Source organism: Lytechinus variegatus, chromosome 8 (assembly GCF_018143015.1).
Source record: "Lytechinus variegatus isolate NC3 chromosome 8, Lvar_3.0, whole genome shotgun sequence".
Classification (NCBI taxonomy): domain Eukaryota; kingdom Metazoa; phylum Echinodermata; class Echinoidea; order Temnopleuroida; family Toxopneustidae; genus Lytechinus; species Lytechinus variegatus.
In genome coordinates this window covers 4,720,578-4,737,504 of record NC_054747.1, presented here as the reverse complement: position 1 = coordinate 4,737,504, position 16,927 = coordinate 4,720,578, and the positions used below count along the sequence as shown (strand labels likewise).

General features: G+C 35.7%; 1 protein-coding gene across 1 annotated transcript; it reads right to left on the bottom strand.

The window, feature by feature from the left end:
• Positions 1-5,253: 5,253 nt before the first annotated feature.
• Positions 5,254-9,005, bottom strand: LOC121420710 (C-type lectin domain family 4 member G-like). The gene is made up of 2 exons (XM_041615368.1): positions 8,502-9,005; positions 5,254-5,515 (listed from the first exon to the last, which is right to left on the bottom strand). The coding sequence occupies exons 1-2, from the start codon at positions 8,814-8,816 to the stop codon at positions 5,285-5,287; spliced, it is 546 nt and encodes a 181-aa protein (XP_041471302.1). The 5' UTR covers positions 8,817-9,005; the 3' UTR covers positions 5,254-5,284.
• Between the last annotated feature and the right edge of the window lie 7,922 nt (positions 9,006-16,927).

Genomic DNA, 16,927 nt, shown 5'->3' with positions numbered 1-16,927 from the left:
ATTTTGGGGAAAAGATAATTCGAGATGGGGGGGGGGGCAGAATCTACAATTAGAAATATGCATTTTAATATTACGCCGAGAATTTTAATTCAAATTTTATGATAAAATTACAAGAATAATGAAATTTATCATATTTCATGTAGGTCTTAGGAGACACAAAATAAATAGCGAGTGCGTGACGTCATCGGCTCCTCATTTATTAACCGACAATTATATTGCTGTTCAAAGAGTCTAGGCAAAAGTAGAAGAACAAAATCCTAACCCGTTTTCCTATCGTGCATTAATTTTAATAGCCGTGGTGATAAAAACACCATCATGGTATGCTGGGCCCGCTGGAAAAATAGTTTTCAGAGCTGACGTGGCTACCCTGGGTAAAAAGTGACGTTATTGCTATCATCATCATTGGTATTATTTTTATTTTCTTTTTCATCACCATCACCATCATTATTATTATTACCATTATGATCATTCATTTTCATTATTATTATCATTATTTTCAGTAGTAACACCTTTATTATGCGTTTGATCAAATGAGGGATGGACATCCTCTCTGCGTTAATCAGGGGAGCTTTTCATGAAAGGACGTGTCGGAGGTTTCATCCAACAAGTCTCTTTTTATCTGACAGTTACCATAGTAACAGTGTGTCTAGTGTTTTTGGCGAAGCAGAATCGAGGAAGGATCTCAGATCTGACAACTTGGCAGACAAAAAAATGTTGATATAACGGTCCGTCGTACTATCTATTTCAACGGAGGTAAGGGGAGCATGGGCACTGATTTCAAATAATACTATATTAATACAGTATATGCCTCACTTCTGTCTCCCCCCCCCCCCTCTCTCTCGATTTTATAAGAAAATCATACATTATAATAGACTATTATCTGACATTATACTTATAAAGCATTTGTTGCGATGTTCTTAAAATTGCTGTCATTTCCCTACAAACGACCCTTATCCAACCTATGTGGACATATAACTTGTTAGAATTGGTTATCACTTTCCGAATTTTATACATCATTGTGTGTTATAATCAAGAAGTGCATGGACACTCATCTGTTGGGTAATGCTAAATGAGTATTATCTTGGCACGTTTAATCCGAATCGGAATTATATCCATCGGCCTAGATATTACTTTCAGGGAAGGGAGGAAAAGAGAAATATCTTTCCTTTATGAATTTATAGATCGTGATAGATTTCTGAAATTTCAGAAATACTTCCGCTGAATCGTCATGGGGGGGGTGTTTGAAGTCTTCTGACCTACATTTTGTTGGGTTTATGATAATATTGTGCAAAAATGTAGGCAATGTGAGCTCTGTAACGAAACAGGAGGTGTGTTTTTTTCAGGCCTGGGCGAAAATGAAATAATTCGGAAGCATTGGAAAATGGGCGATTCGGTCGTCGGGTGGTTTTTCAACTTGTTTGCATGTTAAAGGGGTAGTGTTCTCTGACAGGAAATTGGTTTCAGTAAAGGGAGATCAACAAAATAAGCATATTGTTTATGATTTAATGAAGATCCATCAAAATATTAAAGATGTATATCCATGAACTGACTTCTTGCCTTCTTGTTAGGCACTCAGCCTTTAGGTTGGTAAAGGGTAATATTACTTTGTAATGTTAAATATGAAGGGCCAGCTGCAAGAACAGCCTAAGGCTGATGTGGCTACCCTGGGTAAATATTCTAATTGTCATTTGTGGTAACGATTTCAAAATGAGTTCTTACAAGATTAGATAAAATGAACTCTCAAAAATTGTATATATGATTAAAATTTCTATGCCAAATAATTTGGTATTAAAGAAATTATTTAATTGCTGAGAAAAACTATAAAAACAAGCATGGAATTCGAGCAGGATGGTCGGGTCTCTAGCAGTGGCGTACCTAGGATTTTCCACAGGGGGGGGGGGGGGAACCGTCCGCCAAAAAAATGACAAGCAAAAAAAAGGGTCTTCAAGCTCGGGCAGGGATACTCATTTGCATGGGTTGTGACTCGGTAAGCTAGTGGTCTCTAAGTAATATCACTTAACTGTTCCACCTTAATTTTTTTTGGTGTTTTTTTCGTTTTTTAATTGAAACGAGTGATGGATTCTAAAACTGTAGTTTAGTGACGTCAGAAGTGTTCTTTCTTCGATACTATATCAATCAATCAACCAATCAATTTAGCAATCAATCAATTAGTCAATCAATCAACCATCCAGTCAATTAGTTCAAAAACTGAAAAAAATCAACCAATAACTTATCAATCATAATAAAATCAAAATATAAGTCAGGATCAGGTTCATAACCAATCAATCAGTAAACCTTTTGTAAAAGTTCAAGACCACCTGAAAATTTGTATGTTAAGCACATATTTATAATTGCAGAGGCCGCAGAAAAAAAAACTTTCAAAGGGAGGCCGAGCCAAAAGTTGTGGGAGCTGACCATAAAAAACTTACAACCAGATGGTCATTTTTGCGCGTTTTTGCACACGATTTTGTAAAAAAGTTTTTGGGAGGGGGCTGAAACCCACCCCCTCCCTTTCCTGTTTCAGCTGCCCTAAAGTTTGATATACTTATATACTAGTTTCATTACAAGCCGGCCTATCATAATTTGTTAGAATTTATTTGTATATGATTTGAATGGATACAGAAAAATTAGTTTAAAGAAATTGTCCAATAGCTGGACTTATTATTTTGTTTTCAAAAGTATCTTTACTTCAAAATGTGGTTTAAGAAAACCCAAAAAGATTAGTCGAGGTACTCGATAATTTCTTTTAACAAATCTCCCTTTAACCATTCAAATCATACACGAAATCAACACCAACAAATGATATACAGGTCAGATTTTAATGAAACTGTGATAAACATGTGCTACCCCAGTTTTTTTAGGTGGTCTTAATAAGCTTTCGCAAATGATGGTATTATTGAATCAAGTATGTATTTCTATCACCAAATCAATCCACGCTTCCGATCATATCAGGGTCAGTTCCCCCCCCCCCAAAAAAAAAAAGAAATTGGTAGCTTTGCAATTATAACAAATAACATGGTAATATAGCATCCATTTACACTTAAAGTATTAATATTATAATAGTTGTAAATGTTTATGAAACGGACCCCTCATCCATTGCGCTGGTACCCCCAAAAAGCATGCGCTCTCTGCGTCCGTACTTATCATAATATCATAAAATGTGTTATTCATAAACACAGAATGATCTGTTTTCTGGCATTTGCGTCTGCCAAATCTTCTTAAGGTGTTATTGCCAGTGGCGTACCTAGGATTTTCCACAGGGGTGGAGGCAAAACCGTCCGCCAAAAAAAATTGACAAGCAAAAAACAGAGGTCTTCAGTCACAAACAAAGGATTTCGTACCACAAAAAAATGGCAAAAAAGGTTTTCAAGCTCGTCAGGGGGGGGAGCAAATGCCCCCCCCCCCCGTAGGTACGCTAGTGGTCATTGCTGACATTTAAACATCACTGTTGTAATATTAATTCTGCGTCTCTAGGCCCTGTTACCATGGTAACACACGTTATTCCCGTTTATGAATTGAGAATGTTCAATAATTGCAGGAAGGAATCTAAATGTCTAATTTTTGATTTGAACAGCAATTTTTAAGTGCTTTGGTGCTGAACCTAGCATGTTTATTTCGCGTTACGTTATTCAAGCATCTTACACATAATATCCAACGATGTCCTACACTTTTTGAAAACGTTAATAAAATCTGATATTAAAGGAGGAAACCGTTTTTGTTATACTATTATCACTGATTAAAATATTTTGGCGATATCTTTTGAGAAAGTAATATTACTAATAGACGATGCTGAAATCAGACCATGTGAGTATTATACCAATAATACTCACATGTCCTGTGAGTAGAGTGCACCAAACAACAATTAGACAAGACCTATCTGTGAAGCGGCCCATCTGATGGAAAGAAAATAGACCATTAAAAAAACCAATTCGACTCCCCAAAAAATTTCGAATCAATAGAAAAAAAATTAAACAAAAATAACGCTGAAAATTTCCTAAAAATCGGATATAGGATAAGAAAGTTATGGCATTTTAAAATTTCGCTTATTTTTCACAAAATAGTTGTATGCACAACTCAGTGACATGCAAATAAGAAAATGGATGATGTCTCTCACTCACTATTTCTACGTTTTTTATTGTTTGATGAATTATACAATGATTATGTTTCTTTATTGATTTGACAACAGGGACCAGCTTGCCTGAAACATGAAATTATAAAACAATGGTAATTTCACATGTTCAGTGAGGAAGAAAACTTTGTTTCACAGTGAATGAGGAGACTATTAGAATTAATATAATTCAATACAAAATAATGAGTGAGTGGATGACCTCATCTGTCCCCTCATTTGCATTCCGAATATAATGTGCATATAATTGTTTTTTTTGTAAAATTTTCTGAAAGTTAGAAATGTCATATATGTAACTTTCCTATTTATATACGATTGATATGAAATTTTGCAGTGTTGTGTTAGATTTTTCTCTTTTTATTAAAATCCACTTTTAGTGGGCTGGTCCTTAAGAAAACCCAAATATAGAGCTTGTTTTGGAACCATTTACCATTTTTACGAATCGATAACAGAAATCTACTGACACACAAACTTTATTTTCTAGAGTTTAATGAAATCAACCTGTTTGAAACTAAGAGGACGATTGGATTACAACCTTTAGGAAAATACCTACGGTTGGAATTCAAATAGTAAAAAGAGGATTTAAAAAATAAATTCATATGCCATCATTGTATCCCATATCTATCAATTGGGCAGTGTGTTAAGACTTATAAGCATGTAGAGCCCCCTATCCAATCTGAAAGTGTAGCTTATGTGGTTTAGAATGATTGAACTGAATATAGCCATATTTCCGTCTACAGAAAAGTAAATGTCAGAAGGAATCCTTAGAATTGTAATGGGTTTTATACCGAAAGGATAAGAGTAAAATTACTCCTCGAAATTTCTGACTTAATGAGCGAAATATACATGAACACACAACCAGTTTACACAGCTAAGAAGAGCAACTTCTCCCAAATAATGTGATACCCTTTGTACATAGGCCTTGTATAATTATCATCACGCCTGGATAATCAGGAGTATTATTTGCTGTGATGAAACAAAAAATATGCCAAAGTAATTTCTGACTGTGGAGAATAATTGGAGTTGTCATTTTGTGATATTTCCCTCAAGAATTGCAGTCACAGTTTATTGAAAGATATCTTTGCTTTGTCCCATTATCGTACAGAAGTCTATTTTATTTTTTTCGTTTTCATCGATACTATTCAATATCAACTCAATCTAATAGTAGTTCTTCCTCTCGCAGATGAAAGGTTTAGTTACTGTAGTACAAGATGCGGTCTTCCATTTCATCTTTTCTTCGTCAGTAGCGCCCTCATTGGCCACATACGCACAGTTGTCGGATGGCTCTCCTTCTTGCCAGTCTTGGCGATTGTTCCTCACCCTTGAGTAGTCTGTCCACCTCCCAGTTTGTCCGGTGATGTCGCCTCGATTTAGACCAATCCAATAGCCCTATTGAGATGAAATTTACCAGAAAAATCATATACTGCAGATGATAAAATAAACAAGAACTACAGGTTAAAGAGAAATTAAAGTAGTTGCAGTAAACACTGATTTCATGAGAAAGTCTGTAAAACGAGGCTTAATTGTCAGTATATCATCGAGGATCTACATCGGGTACAGTTACATAAACTGAACTTTGTGAAATCTTGAAATCTACGCTGAAAAATGTATAAAGAACACGTCTGTAGGAGCAAAGGTACAACAAGGGAAAGATCGGACACTTCAGCTATTTCTTGAAACGCTCCCAAACGCCAATAAAGGCTCATGTGAAAGGACACCCACTAGCGTTGAGTAAGTAAACCTTCGCACATCGCTGCTGTGTATAAAACATATTGGGAAGATGAGAGAGGGTAATAAGGAGAGGGCTCAAGGGTGGTGCATGGGAATAATTCTGCCATTTATTACCCAGAAACCTTTGAAATATATTCATCTTCAATTAAGGAAAAGAAAAATAATCTAAAAAAAATCAAAATGTAAAAATCGTTTAGTCCTTTACCCCTTCAACATTTATGCCATATGTTTCGTACACAATCATCTGGCGATAAGCAAAGTTTTTTTTCAAAAGTTGCTACTTATTCAACGCTGTGGGGCGCTCTTCCCGATCGTTTCATTACGCGCTTTATAATTATGTAGGGGAAGGCGGGGTAAGTTGCGACACTTTTGCATTTGGCATGTTAGAATTGGTATGACTAGTAATATTGTAGAAATAAGTACCTTGCCTTTAAATTTGATTCTTGGGAAATCTTTTTCACCTATAGATAACTTTCTACCCCCACACTGAAAGTCATCGTGACCTTTGAAAAAAACGATGTAAAATGGCTCAACTTGCCCCATATATGGGGTAAGTTGTGCCACCGTCTGGGGTAAGTTGAGCCACAAAAACTATGTACAAAATGTATGCAGGAAGAACCAGGATGTCAATTTTTCATTTAAAGTCTTTTCACTTGCTGGTTCTCTATAAATACTACATCTTCTAAAAGTAAAAGAACTTTCATGTGAATTTACCCCTTTCTGCCTGCATATCAATGGCTTTTTACATTTTTTAACATTTTTTTAATACATCACCATAAGAATTACTATGGCTCAACTTGCCTCATGTTGATTTGGCTTAAATTACCCCAGTCCAAACTTATTGCGATATTTTCAAATCCACACATTTCTCATGTATTCATCATGTAAAAGACTATGACAAAAATGACAATCCATACCTGGACTAACAATATTGTTCTTATTTCTATGATATATTTAAAGACGTGTGTGGGTAAAAAGCACTTATCTATTTTACACCCTTTTTTTTTTACTTTTTTGGCTGAAATTTGTATTTTTCCCTCTAAAAAAGCACTTTTTGTTTCAAAGTTGGAAACAAAATGGTGGGGTTAAGGGTTATGCTATGGGTCATCAATACATGACACCACCATAATGTCTGACTCATTCATTATTTGCCTGGAGGTGGTGGCTCAACTTGTCCCTATGCTCAACTTCCCCTCCCCCCCCTTCCCCTACTGTACGACCTCCCCATTGTAATAGGAGCCACATGCCTACAGTGAGTTCTTAAACCTATTCCCAGTGGGACATATTGCAAGTGTAAGATTCTTTCTAAAGCAGCCACCTGCGTATCGTGACCACTTTATTACAAATTGTTAAATTACGAGAGCTTGAAAGAGAATTATTGTACATGTATCATGTTTATACGGGTTAAAAAAATTAAGCAAATGTAATAACAATTTGATAATGAGGAAATCAAGAATCAAACATCCTAAGCGCCTTGACTTGTAAATATGTTATCTCTTATTTTCACATGTACATTTTTTATACAAGCCTACAATTGCACCCCTCCCCCATTTGTTTAAACGCCATCAGCTTGATCAGCGCGTCTCTGTTGCACATGCTAATGGCTACGGGTTTGGCGGTGGCCACGATAGGATCAAAGATTAAAAAAAAACGCTTCAGTTTCGTTCGGAAATTATGCAACTGTGTCCAAAATAATGACAGGGAAAAATAAAAGCACTTGACATATGCCAAAAATACCTGCTGCGAGAATTAGGTTCCATACATAGAAAGACAAGTCACGGACCAATAGCACCAGTTAGCATCTCTCTGCTGAGAGCTGCTGACTACCATGGGTGATATCAAAATAAATAACAACAGGAACAACAGCAACCAAAAATGATAATTATAATAACAATAATTATGATGATAATAATAATTATTATTATTATTGCTACTTTTATTATTCTAATTATTAATAGATAATATTTGCGATGATTATTCGTATATTTTTATTATTATTACTATTTTTATAAGTATGTGGGAAATGTTTTAATTTCCTCTATTTCCTGAAAAAATACTATACACTTAAGAATAGGCACCATCTTCCCTCAAATGGCGTTTGACCACCGCCCCCCCCCCCCTTCTCCTCCGTTAGATATGCGTGTATATATATATACATATACATATATATATATATATATAGATATAGTCTGCCTGAAGATCGCCGAAAGCGTGAAACCGACTGTAGTGGACTGAACTGACCAAGGTATGAATATATAATTGCTCTGCCTCGGCATTGAGCACTTTTTGGAATCCTCAACCAATCCCATACCAAGTGGATATATATATATATATATATATATAATATATATATATATATATATATATATATATATATATATATATATATATATATATATATATATATATATATATATTCTAACGCCCGCTGCTTCTCAGCCCTTGAGCGAAGTATTTCCACACCAGACGCAAGTACTCTCCATCAGTCTCTATACGTTATTTAATTAAACAACGAATAGCCTGGAAAAAACCCGAACCTCGATTTCGTTGGCTTCGTTTTGGCTTTTTTGTCCCTATAGAATTACCATATTGCTTTCCTGACTCCCATCAATCATTGTGGAATGGGTAAAAAAGTTTATCTTACCGATTCTAGATTGGTTCCCGCACTGCTCCAATAGTTGAATATGGCAGATGCTTCTTCGGTATTGTCCAGTGATGTCAGATCACCTTCCTCATTACCCGGACTACTAAGACTCTTACAGAGCTGATTGGCCTCCTCCCAAGTGGAAGGTGTACTGCCATAAGAATAGCAGAACCTGCTTACACCGGGTATGGTAACCCATGGGTTGGTCCCCTCGACACGGATGTCTTCACATCGTCTGGCGTTGGTAGAGACTGCCATCAGGGATATCAGACCAACCTGGCCTAAGATGAGGGAGTGGAGCAAAAGCTTCATCATGGTGATGTCGGGTTTATTGTCGACTTGCGTTCGGTGAGCAAACTCTCGTTAGATGGCTAGTTAGATGTGATCGGATGACCAGAGTACACGGGCATTTATACATTAGATTTATAAAAGATAAGTTAAGTTTTCGTGTCAGCTTATTTACTATTTCATAAAGTCACGGTATGGAATAATACTTGTATATAGTGACGTGTTAGTTTTTGATTTGCTGCATGCCGCCAGTTCATAAGCATTGTCATTGGAGCATCAGTAAGCATGATAAGGAGGATTTGCTCGTGCATATTCGAGGTTCGTTGATAATTCTAATGGAACTTGAAATATTTTTTATATGGTAATAACCATATGGCGCCGCATAATTCATATATTATTTAATTTAGTATCTTTCCATATCTATATCCATACTCATTTTCGTTTATCTAGTTTAATACCCATTAAACTTCTCTCCATGATGAAGTTTTGTATTAAATTATGCACAAAAGATAGATAATGGATTTAAACTCACTGACCAGAACTTATTACAATTTATTATATATACTGGTACTTTTTTTCCCAGTGAATTATTAATGCATTGCTTTCAAGCCGTTGAAAGACGCTGCATGTAACTGAATAGTTGATTGACAACCTGATTAGATCTGCCGTGGGTAATTCAAATTCCTTTATTTCACATCTCTTAAAAACAGGATACATTGCATTGTGAATTAATTCAATAAATCAAAAACAATAAAGACAGTTTTGCAAATTAGACACAAAGATACAAAGTAATATTGGATGTGAGGGAGTAACAAAAAGCCAATGGCTTGCAATATCTAGGCTACTCCCCTGTTTACCTTTATTATTGATGATAAAACAAAAACAATATCATCCAATCAGCTTTTAAGATTGAAAAAAAAAACATATCTCAAAATCAAACCAAATCAGCAAACTGGTAGAACCAAACACCAACAATAATTAAAAGCATTAATTATTTGAGTATTTGAGCATCATATTATAACTAAAGATTTGTCCATAGATTTAGTCAATCGATTTGTTTGTTTTTTCATTTCATGGTCTTTGATTTGTTGCTATTGTTAGAATTACCATCTGGTGTCGCGTCATTTTGGAGAAAGACGCCAGGTTACAGATATTAATAATTCATTATACCAGCTTCATAAATCTAAACGCCAATCATCTGAATCACATTCCTTAATTAAATGAGAAAACATGTGACCAACCACCTACAACCAACAATAAATCGCCCAGAATTAATTTGAGAATTGTTATTAAGATTGGAAAACAGATCCAACACGTTAAGGCGATATATACCTTGTCAAAATTGATGAAAAAACATAATCCAAAACCCTAGTCATTCAATTGATATACCTGTGTACCGTGCGAGTAAAAAACTTGACATCCCACAAACCCCCAATTTAAAGAAAAAAATGATATCATGAAACACGTAATCACTATCTATCATGTCTATTGCCTGAAAGAGTACATTCTCCCAAATAATTTGAGATCATATCTACATGGTATGTGTTAATGCTTAGATGATCAGGAGGTATTCTTGGCAGTGATTTAAGTTTGTGTTCTGTCAAGGTAACACATGACTGCAATGAATGAATCCAGATATCATTGAAGTCATAATCCAACAACGGTTGCATTAAAATCTATCTCATACATTTGGTTCGGTAATTTACATCATAATTGTTTTATAAACAATTTTAGTAGCAATTCTCGACTTAGTTTCATTAGAAAGGGATTTGAAAATATGTTTACTAACTCATGCAGGAATATGGCATCATTAGCATCTGGGCTTCATTCATTGCATTCATGTCCTTTTTGGCGCAAATTAAAATTGACATCACTGCAAAGAATGCATACTGATTATCCAAGCGTGCAGACATACGATATGAATATGGTGTCAAATTATTTATGAGAAGGCACATGTACTCTTTTAAGCCTTATAATTATTGTTATTGTGCTTACATGACATATGTCTTCTTGAATTGGGGAGGTGTCTTTTTTTAATGCCATGGTAGAAGAAAACACAGTTTGAACGTCAGGTTGACTTAACATGCGTAAGCTTGAAATATGTACCAAGTGCAATCAATGAACATGCTTACAACACGTTTCAACAAATCTGCTAAAACCTTTGTCAAAAAAACTTTTGTAGCTTGTTTGCTAATTGACTTCACAGTTTGGATTTTCGACAGTATGAAGAAAAGGAATTACTATTTCAGATGAGCTAATTTTCCAATTCAGCGTTTTCGAAGACCCAAATACTTTTTTATTCTCAGAAAACTTTGGGGTAGCTAGTCACAAATAAAGAGAATGTTGTGGCTCAGTGGACACGTCACCTAACATTGAACCAGAAGGTCGAGGGTTCAGATCCCACCGCAGCACTCGCGTCATTTGGCAAAACGTTTATCTACATTTGCCACTATCCATCCATGTGTAATAAATGGGTACCCGGTTGAAAGGAATTCCTTGATTGCTCGAGCGTCCGATCGGGGTAGCCGTGATAAAGCCGGGGAATGTTGGGCTATGCAGGGCTTAGAAACATTGGTATTAAAGGTATTGTTTAACTTTGTGAGCAGCCGATTTAAAAAATTCTCAAACCAAGATGAAACATGTGTACAAGTGCATGTATTAGAACTAATAAACCCTGAAAACAACCATTATTGAGAATGAAAAGCTAAAACTACAAGGCAAACCCCGATTTGTAAATAGGCGTCTTATAGACACCTAAATAGTACACATAAGTGTATGGGATTAAATTAAGATGGTGTTTCCGGTCACTTTTTATTTCAATTTTTGAAGCACTAAATAATCATTTTCGAACGCAATTTTTTCTGGGCTTCATTTTTGGAACATATCACAGACACAGGTGACAAGTGTGACCTTCTAGCTCAGATTTTTTTAAAGTCAAACCAATGTTAAACAATCACTTTAAGCGCTATATTTTAATGTTGCATGTCATTATTATTGTTGTTATTAGAGGGAGGTAAAATTAGCTTATATTAACATCCAGTGGCGTCATGAGCCGAAAATGCTGACGGGGGCAGATATGGCGTATCGGGCAAAATCTATTTAAAAGTTGCGAGCGAGCAACGATGTATGCATTTTGATTTTCTTGGATAGATTTTGATACAATAGTCAGAAAAGAACATATATAACGTCTCACCATCTAATCTTTCCCTTTCTTCCCTTTTCTGATTTTTCTTGGTCGTAACAATTCTTTACTACTGAGTGTTTTAAATACGATATACATGAAACATAATGATACAAACTCAGAGTACGTGGAACGGTAGGGGGGGGGGCTTTTTACAATAAACGTGAACAAAGGCGTTAGCTCATTTGAGTATGATTTTATATGTGGTCAGCACACCCAATCACCCCCCCCTCACACACACACACACACACTCACATATACTCACCACGTCCGCTGAAATTGTAGCGCGCAGAAACATGTTGTTATATATCCGGGGTCTCACTAACTATTCCCCGATTCATCCAGGCAAGTTATCATTAATTGATACTGGTACTCTTTCTTACAGAACACGTTTCATAAATCAATCATATCAAACCAAATAAAATGACAGAAAGAAAACTCGTAGAGCCGTAATCCATGACTTTTTTACTACACTACAAATCGGACGCATCGGAAAATGGATTATCAATAGTACACCAGGATTTGCGATATGACATAAAAGTTGGTAAATCGTGTAACAAATTATGTGTACCCCGATAGTAATCATAAATTCAATGGTCTCCGTCCTCTTGTTTAATGAGGGGGGGGGGGGGTGGCGAAAAAAATTATATCAGAAAAATATTCCTTCTCATTAAGGAAACAATAACACTAGTTAAACTATTTATTTTGTTTATGCCAATCATCCTTCCGGTTTACATTTATCTCCCACTTGCTACCGTTATAAAGCAAGGAGTCGGGAGGTCAGTCCCAGCAAGCAATAGCATATCATTATTATCTCTATCGTTTTCATCACTATTAGTATTGCCAAACTTTTGGCCTTGTAACGGGTCCTCATCAGGGCCTTTGGGATATAAAAGAATAAACAATAATAGATTAAAAAATAACGAAAATAAAGAAGGGATGCAACCAAAACGCAATCTAAACAAGCCCGGGATAGACACATAACCAAAAGAACAAAGTTTCTTAACATCGAATCAAATGTCAGTAAAAGGAAACAGTCATCTCTGCTGCAATATGAAGAAAAGAGTAAAACGTGAAAATAAAAATAAAATTGAAAATTACCTTGAAGAGGGGAAAGACTAACCACTTAATCCACACACCAACATCCTATCCCTCCTCTTGCCTATGCAAGGTAACTTTCAAATATTACTTTCAATTTCCGTTGTACATGTTCACGTATATCCTGCCGGGTACACATCTGCCTTACCTGTGTTGAGGATACAGCTGAATGAAAACACGCCATAGCTAACAAGGAAAAGCGCCGTGGTGTAGCGGTTCTTACTCTTGCCTTATAATCAGAGGGTCGTGTGTTCGAATCCCACCATGGCCTAGCGTCCTTTGGCAAGGCGTCAGTCCACAAGTTGCCACTCTCCACCAAGGTGTTTAATGGGTATCCGATAGGATGCGAAAGCCTATGTAGTATGCCTAGCAATTGAGTCTTGTAACTCTTCTTAGAATGCTCCTAAGGGAGTGGAGAAGGTGCATACATTGTATGCGGGCATGCAAGGATCCGATGACCGTGGTAATAATATCTGTTAAGCGCTTAGAGACGTCGTCCGATGTGTTAAGGGCTATATAGATGCGGAATATTATCTTTGTTATTATTATTGTTATTACTAGTGTTATTATTATTATTATTACTACTACTACTACTACTACTACTAAACCACTTTGCTTAGCTAACCATTACTATGGTGTTAAAGGGCTTCAGATTCGAAATGCTAATGGATCTTTAAGGTGTCAAAACATATGCATATTTTCCCCTCTCCCTATTAAGTTAAAACAATGAAGAGGTTTGTTTTATTTGTTCCACACTCTTATGAAATTGTCGGTAATAATTCATCTCATTTGCGGTAACGATGAAAAGTAAACACATGTTGCCCAAAATATCTAGATAAAAATGATGCTTCATGATGGTTCATGATTATGGTTCATCAAAGAAAAATGTTTAGTATTCCCATAAGCAATTTACAGACTGCTTCATATCCAACTTTAATAATGATAATAATACCAACATGCTTATTTAGCGCATATCACTGCCAAATGCGTCCCTATGCGCTTAATTGGATATTATTACCCTGGCTTTAGCTTCGCAGCCTTTTACAGCGCGATAGCATTTCAAGGAGTAAATTCCTGCCAAGTACCCATTTACCTCCCTGGGTCGAGTGCAGCACAATGTGGATTAATTTCTTGCTGAAGGAAATTACGCCATGGCTGGGATTCGAACCCACGACCCTCTGTTTCAAAGTCGGAAGACTAATCCACTGGGCCACAACGCTCCACTAAACTTTGTTTGTTCATTAATTATTTTGATATCCTTTCAATATGTCTCCACGCCATATCTTTCGGTGAAAATAAAGGGTATTTGAAATGTAATATACATGTACATATTAAAAAGAATAGATATGATTACACACTTGACTGCAAAAACTTAGAACAAGATACTATATACGTGTATATCCTGGTACTGTTTTTTACCCCAAAATTAGTAATGCATTGATTTCAAATCTGTGTAGGAGTTAATTATCAATTTATATCTAAACAGACAGTGACCTCAGTATGGAATATCCCATTAAATATATCTATCGAGTTCAAGAAACTTGTATGCCTATTACTAAAAGTGAATTCACCGGGTTCTGTTTTATTCATGACTCAGGACTGGTGACTTCTTTCCAATTTCGCAAAATGAAATAATAATGGTGATAATAATGATATTAAATATAACCATAACAATATGATATTAATAATAATGATAGTAATAAGAATGAAAATAATAAAAATAGTGATAATAATAATAAAATAACAATATTGTTATTAATAATAATAGTAATTTAAAAAGCAATTATAACACCGATAATAATGATGATAATAATAATTTACTCGCATTGCGACATAAGACATTTTACACAGACTCTTGTGTGTAAGTGACACTTTTAAAATGATTATCAAACATAAGGATGAAAATCGAAGGTCGAATGTTCACTATTATCTAACACCTAGATAGATCCTTGTGACTTGATTGGTTGTTTGGTATCGTTCAAGCAGCCCATTTTGCAATGATGTCATCAACCGTGCAATTTTGGATCCATACGATTTTGTACATTGCACTCGCGCACCGAGACTGCAGCTCAGCTGCAGCTGCAGGCACCATGTTGGAATGACGTAACAATCAACAGACCGAACTCGCACTGCATGAACATGTTTTGCATTGAAATTCATTAATTTCATATGAAAAAAAAATTAGGTGTCATATAAACCAAACAATTTTTTTTTTCGTTCGTGCAATGGACAGAATACTTTATTTGGTGAAAGATGAAATAATGATCCATTCACCTCATGAAGTATTCTGTCCATTGCACTCATAAACATTCATTATTTGTATACCAGTGGATATAACATAATATCTGACAATCCATATCTGACCAGAAAAGGATCACTCTAACTGCTCACTTTATGAAGACATCTCATGACGGATCAAATTCACCAACAGTAAAATAGCCATAATTCTTCTGCCAGTCAAATATAGTTCTAAAATTGGTGATATTTCTTCCCGATTTTGGAAAGGGAAGTTGAGAAGTTACCCTCCATTGATTCAGTGTTAGATGGACAATCATTTATTTATACACTTTGTCGATCGGTTATATCAAAATTAAATTAAAAAAAATTAATCTTTTGCCTCCCCGTTGTTAAACACGTAAATAGGCACGTGCAACTCGAGGTTAATACCAGTCATGTAGACCTAAACCCCTCAAAAAAAGTTTTGCAACTCAGTTTTGGGGGATGATATTTTTCTGGTTACAGAAGTATAAAAGATGAAACTGGTATCATTGGAAAGCTGAATTATTCCTCTTTACAATGACATGCCATTTGTTGTGATTATGTAATCATGGAATATGCAATCACCCTGAACATTGAGAAAAGTCAGAAGTGAAATGTTGCAAAATGCATTGATTTCTAACAAGAGTCTCCATTTCTATAGAATTTCCACCATGCAGGTGACAGTGAATGCACTCGGTCCATCCTCGAAACAATTGGAAATTCGCTATTGGAAACGACGCATTTCATTTCTAACATTGCTGCGTATTATCATGTCTGTGTATTTCATGATAACACTAGCATTACAAATGACACATGATTGTAAAGAAGAATAATCATGCTTTCTAAAGATATCACTTTTACACATGATGATGGCACATTCAGAAATTTATTAGCACTCAAACTTGCAGTTTGAGTTGCAGAACTCAAACATGACATGGCAACGAATTTTGCAACATTTCATTTTTTACATTGCTGCATATTTATCATGTCTGTGTATTTCATGATAACACTAGCATTACAAATGACACATGATCGTAAAGAGGAATAATCATGCTTTCCAATGATACCACTTTTACATATGATGATGGCACACTAAGAAATTTATTAGCACTCAAACTTGAGTTGCAGAACTTTTTTTGAGGGGTTTATATCATGTATATACTTACTTACTGCCCGCTATGCCACCATTGGCATGTAGGGCAGCAACGAATGTCCTACACTTCTGTCGATCCTGGGCCAAGATCTGTATAGTTCTCAATGTGTGCCTCAAGTGTTTTAGTTCTCCCTCTACTGTTCTGCGCCATGTGGTCTTTGGCCGCCCCTTCTTTCTTCTCCCTTCAGGGGTCCAGTGGAGAGCTACACGGGTGATGTTCTGGGCATCCATTCTAAGGATATGTCCAATCCATTTCCATCGTCTTCTGAGGATTATGGTTCCCATCGCGATGTAAACACGAGAACATGGGAACCATATCATGTATATAGTGTGCCATTTAATAAGCAATGCTAAACTATATAGGTGTACATGTATTACCCCTTACATGTATATATATATATATATATATATATATATATATGTATGTATATATATATATATATATAT

Coding starts and splice junctions, on each gene's coding strand:
- LOC121420710 (XM_041615368.1), bottom strand. CDS start 8,816: ATGATGAAGCTTTTGCTCCACTCCCTCATCTTAGGCCAGGTTGGTCTG. Junction 5,516..8,501: donor CGGGAACCAATCTAGAATCG/GTAAGATAAACT, acceptor TCATCTCAATAG/GGCTATTGGATTGGTCTAAA.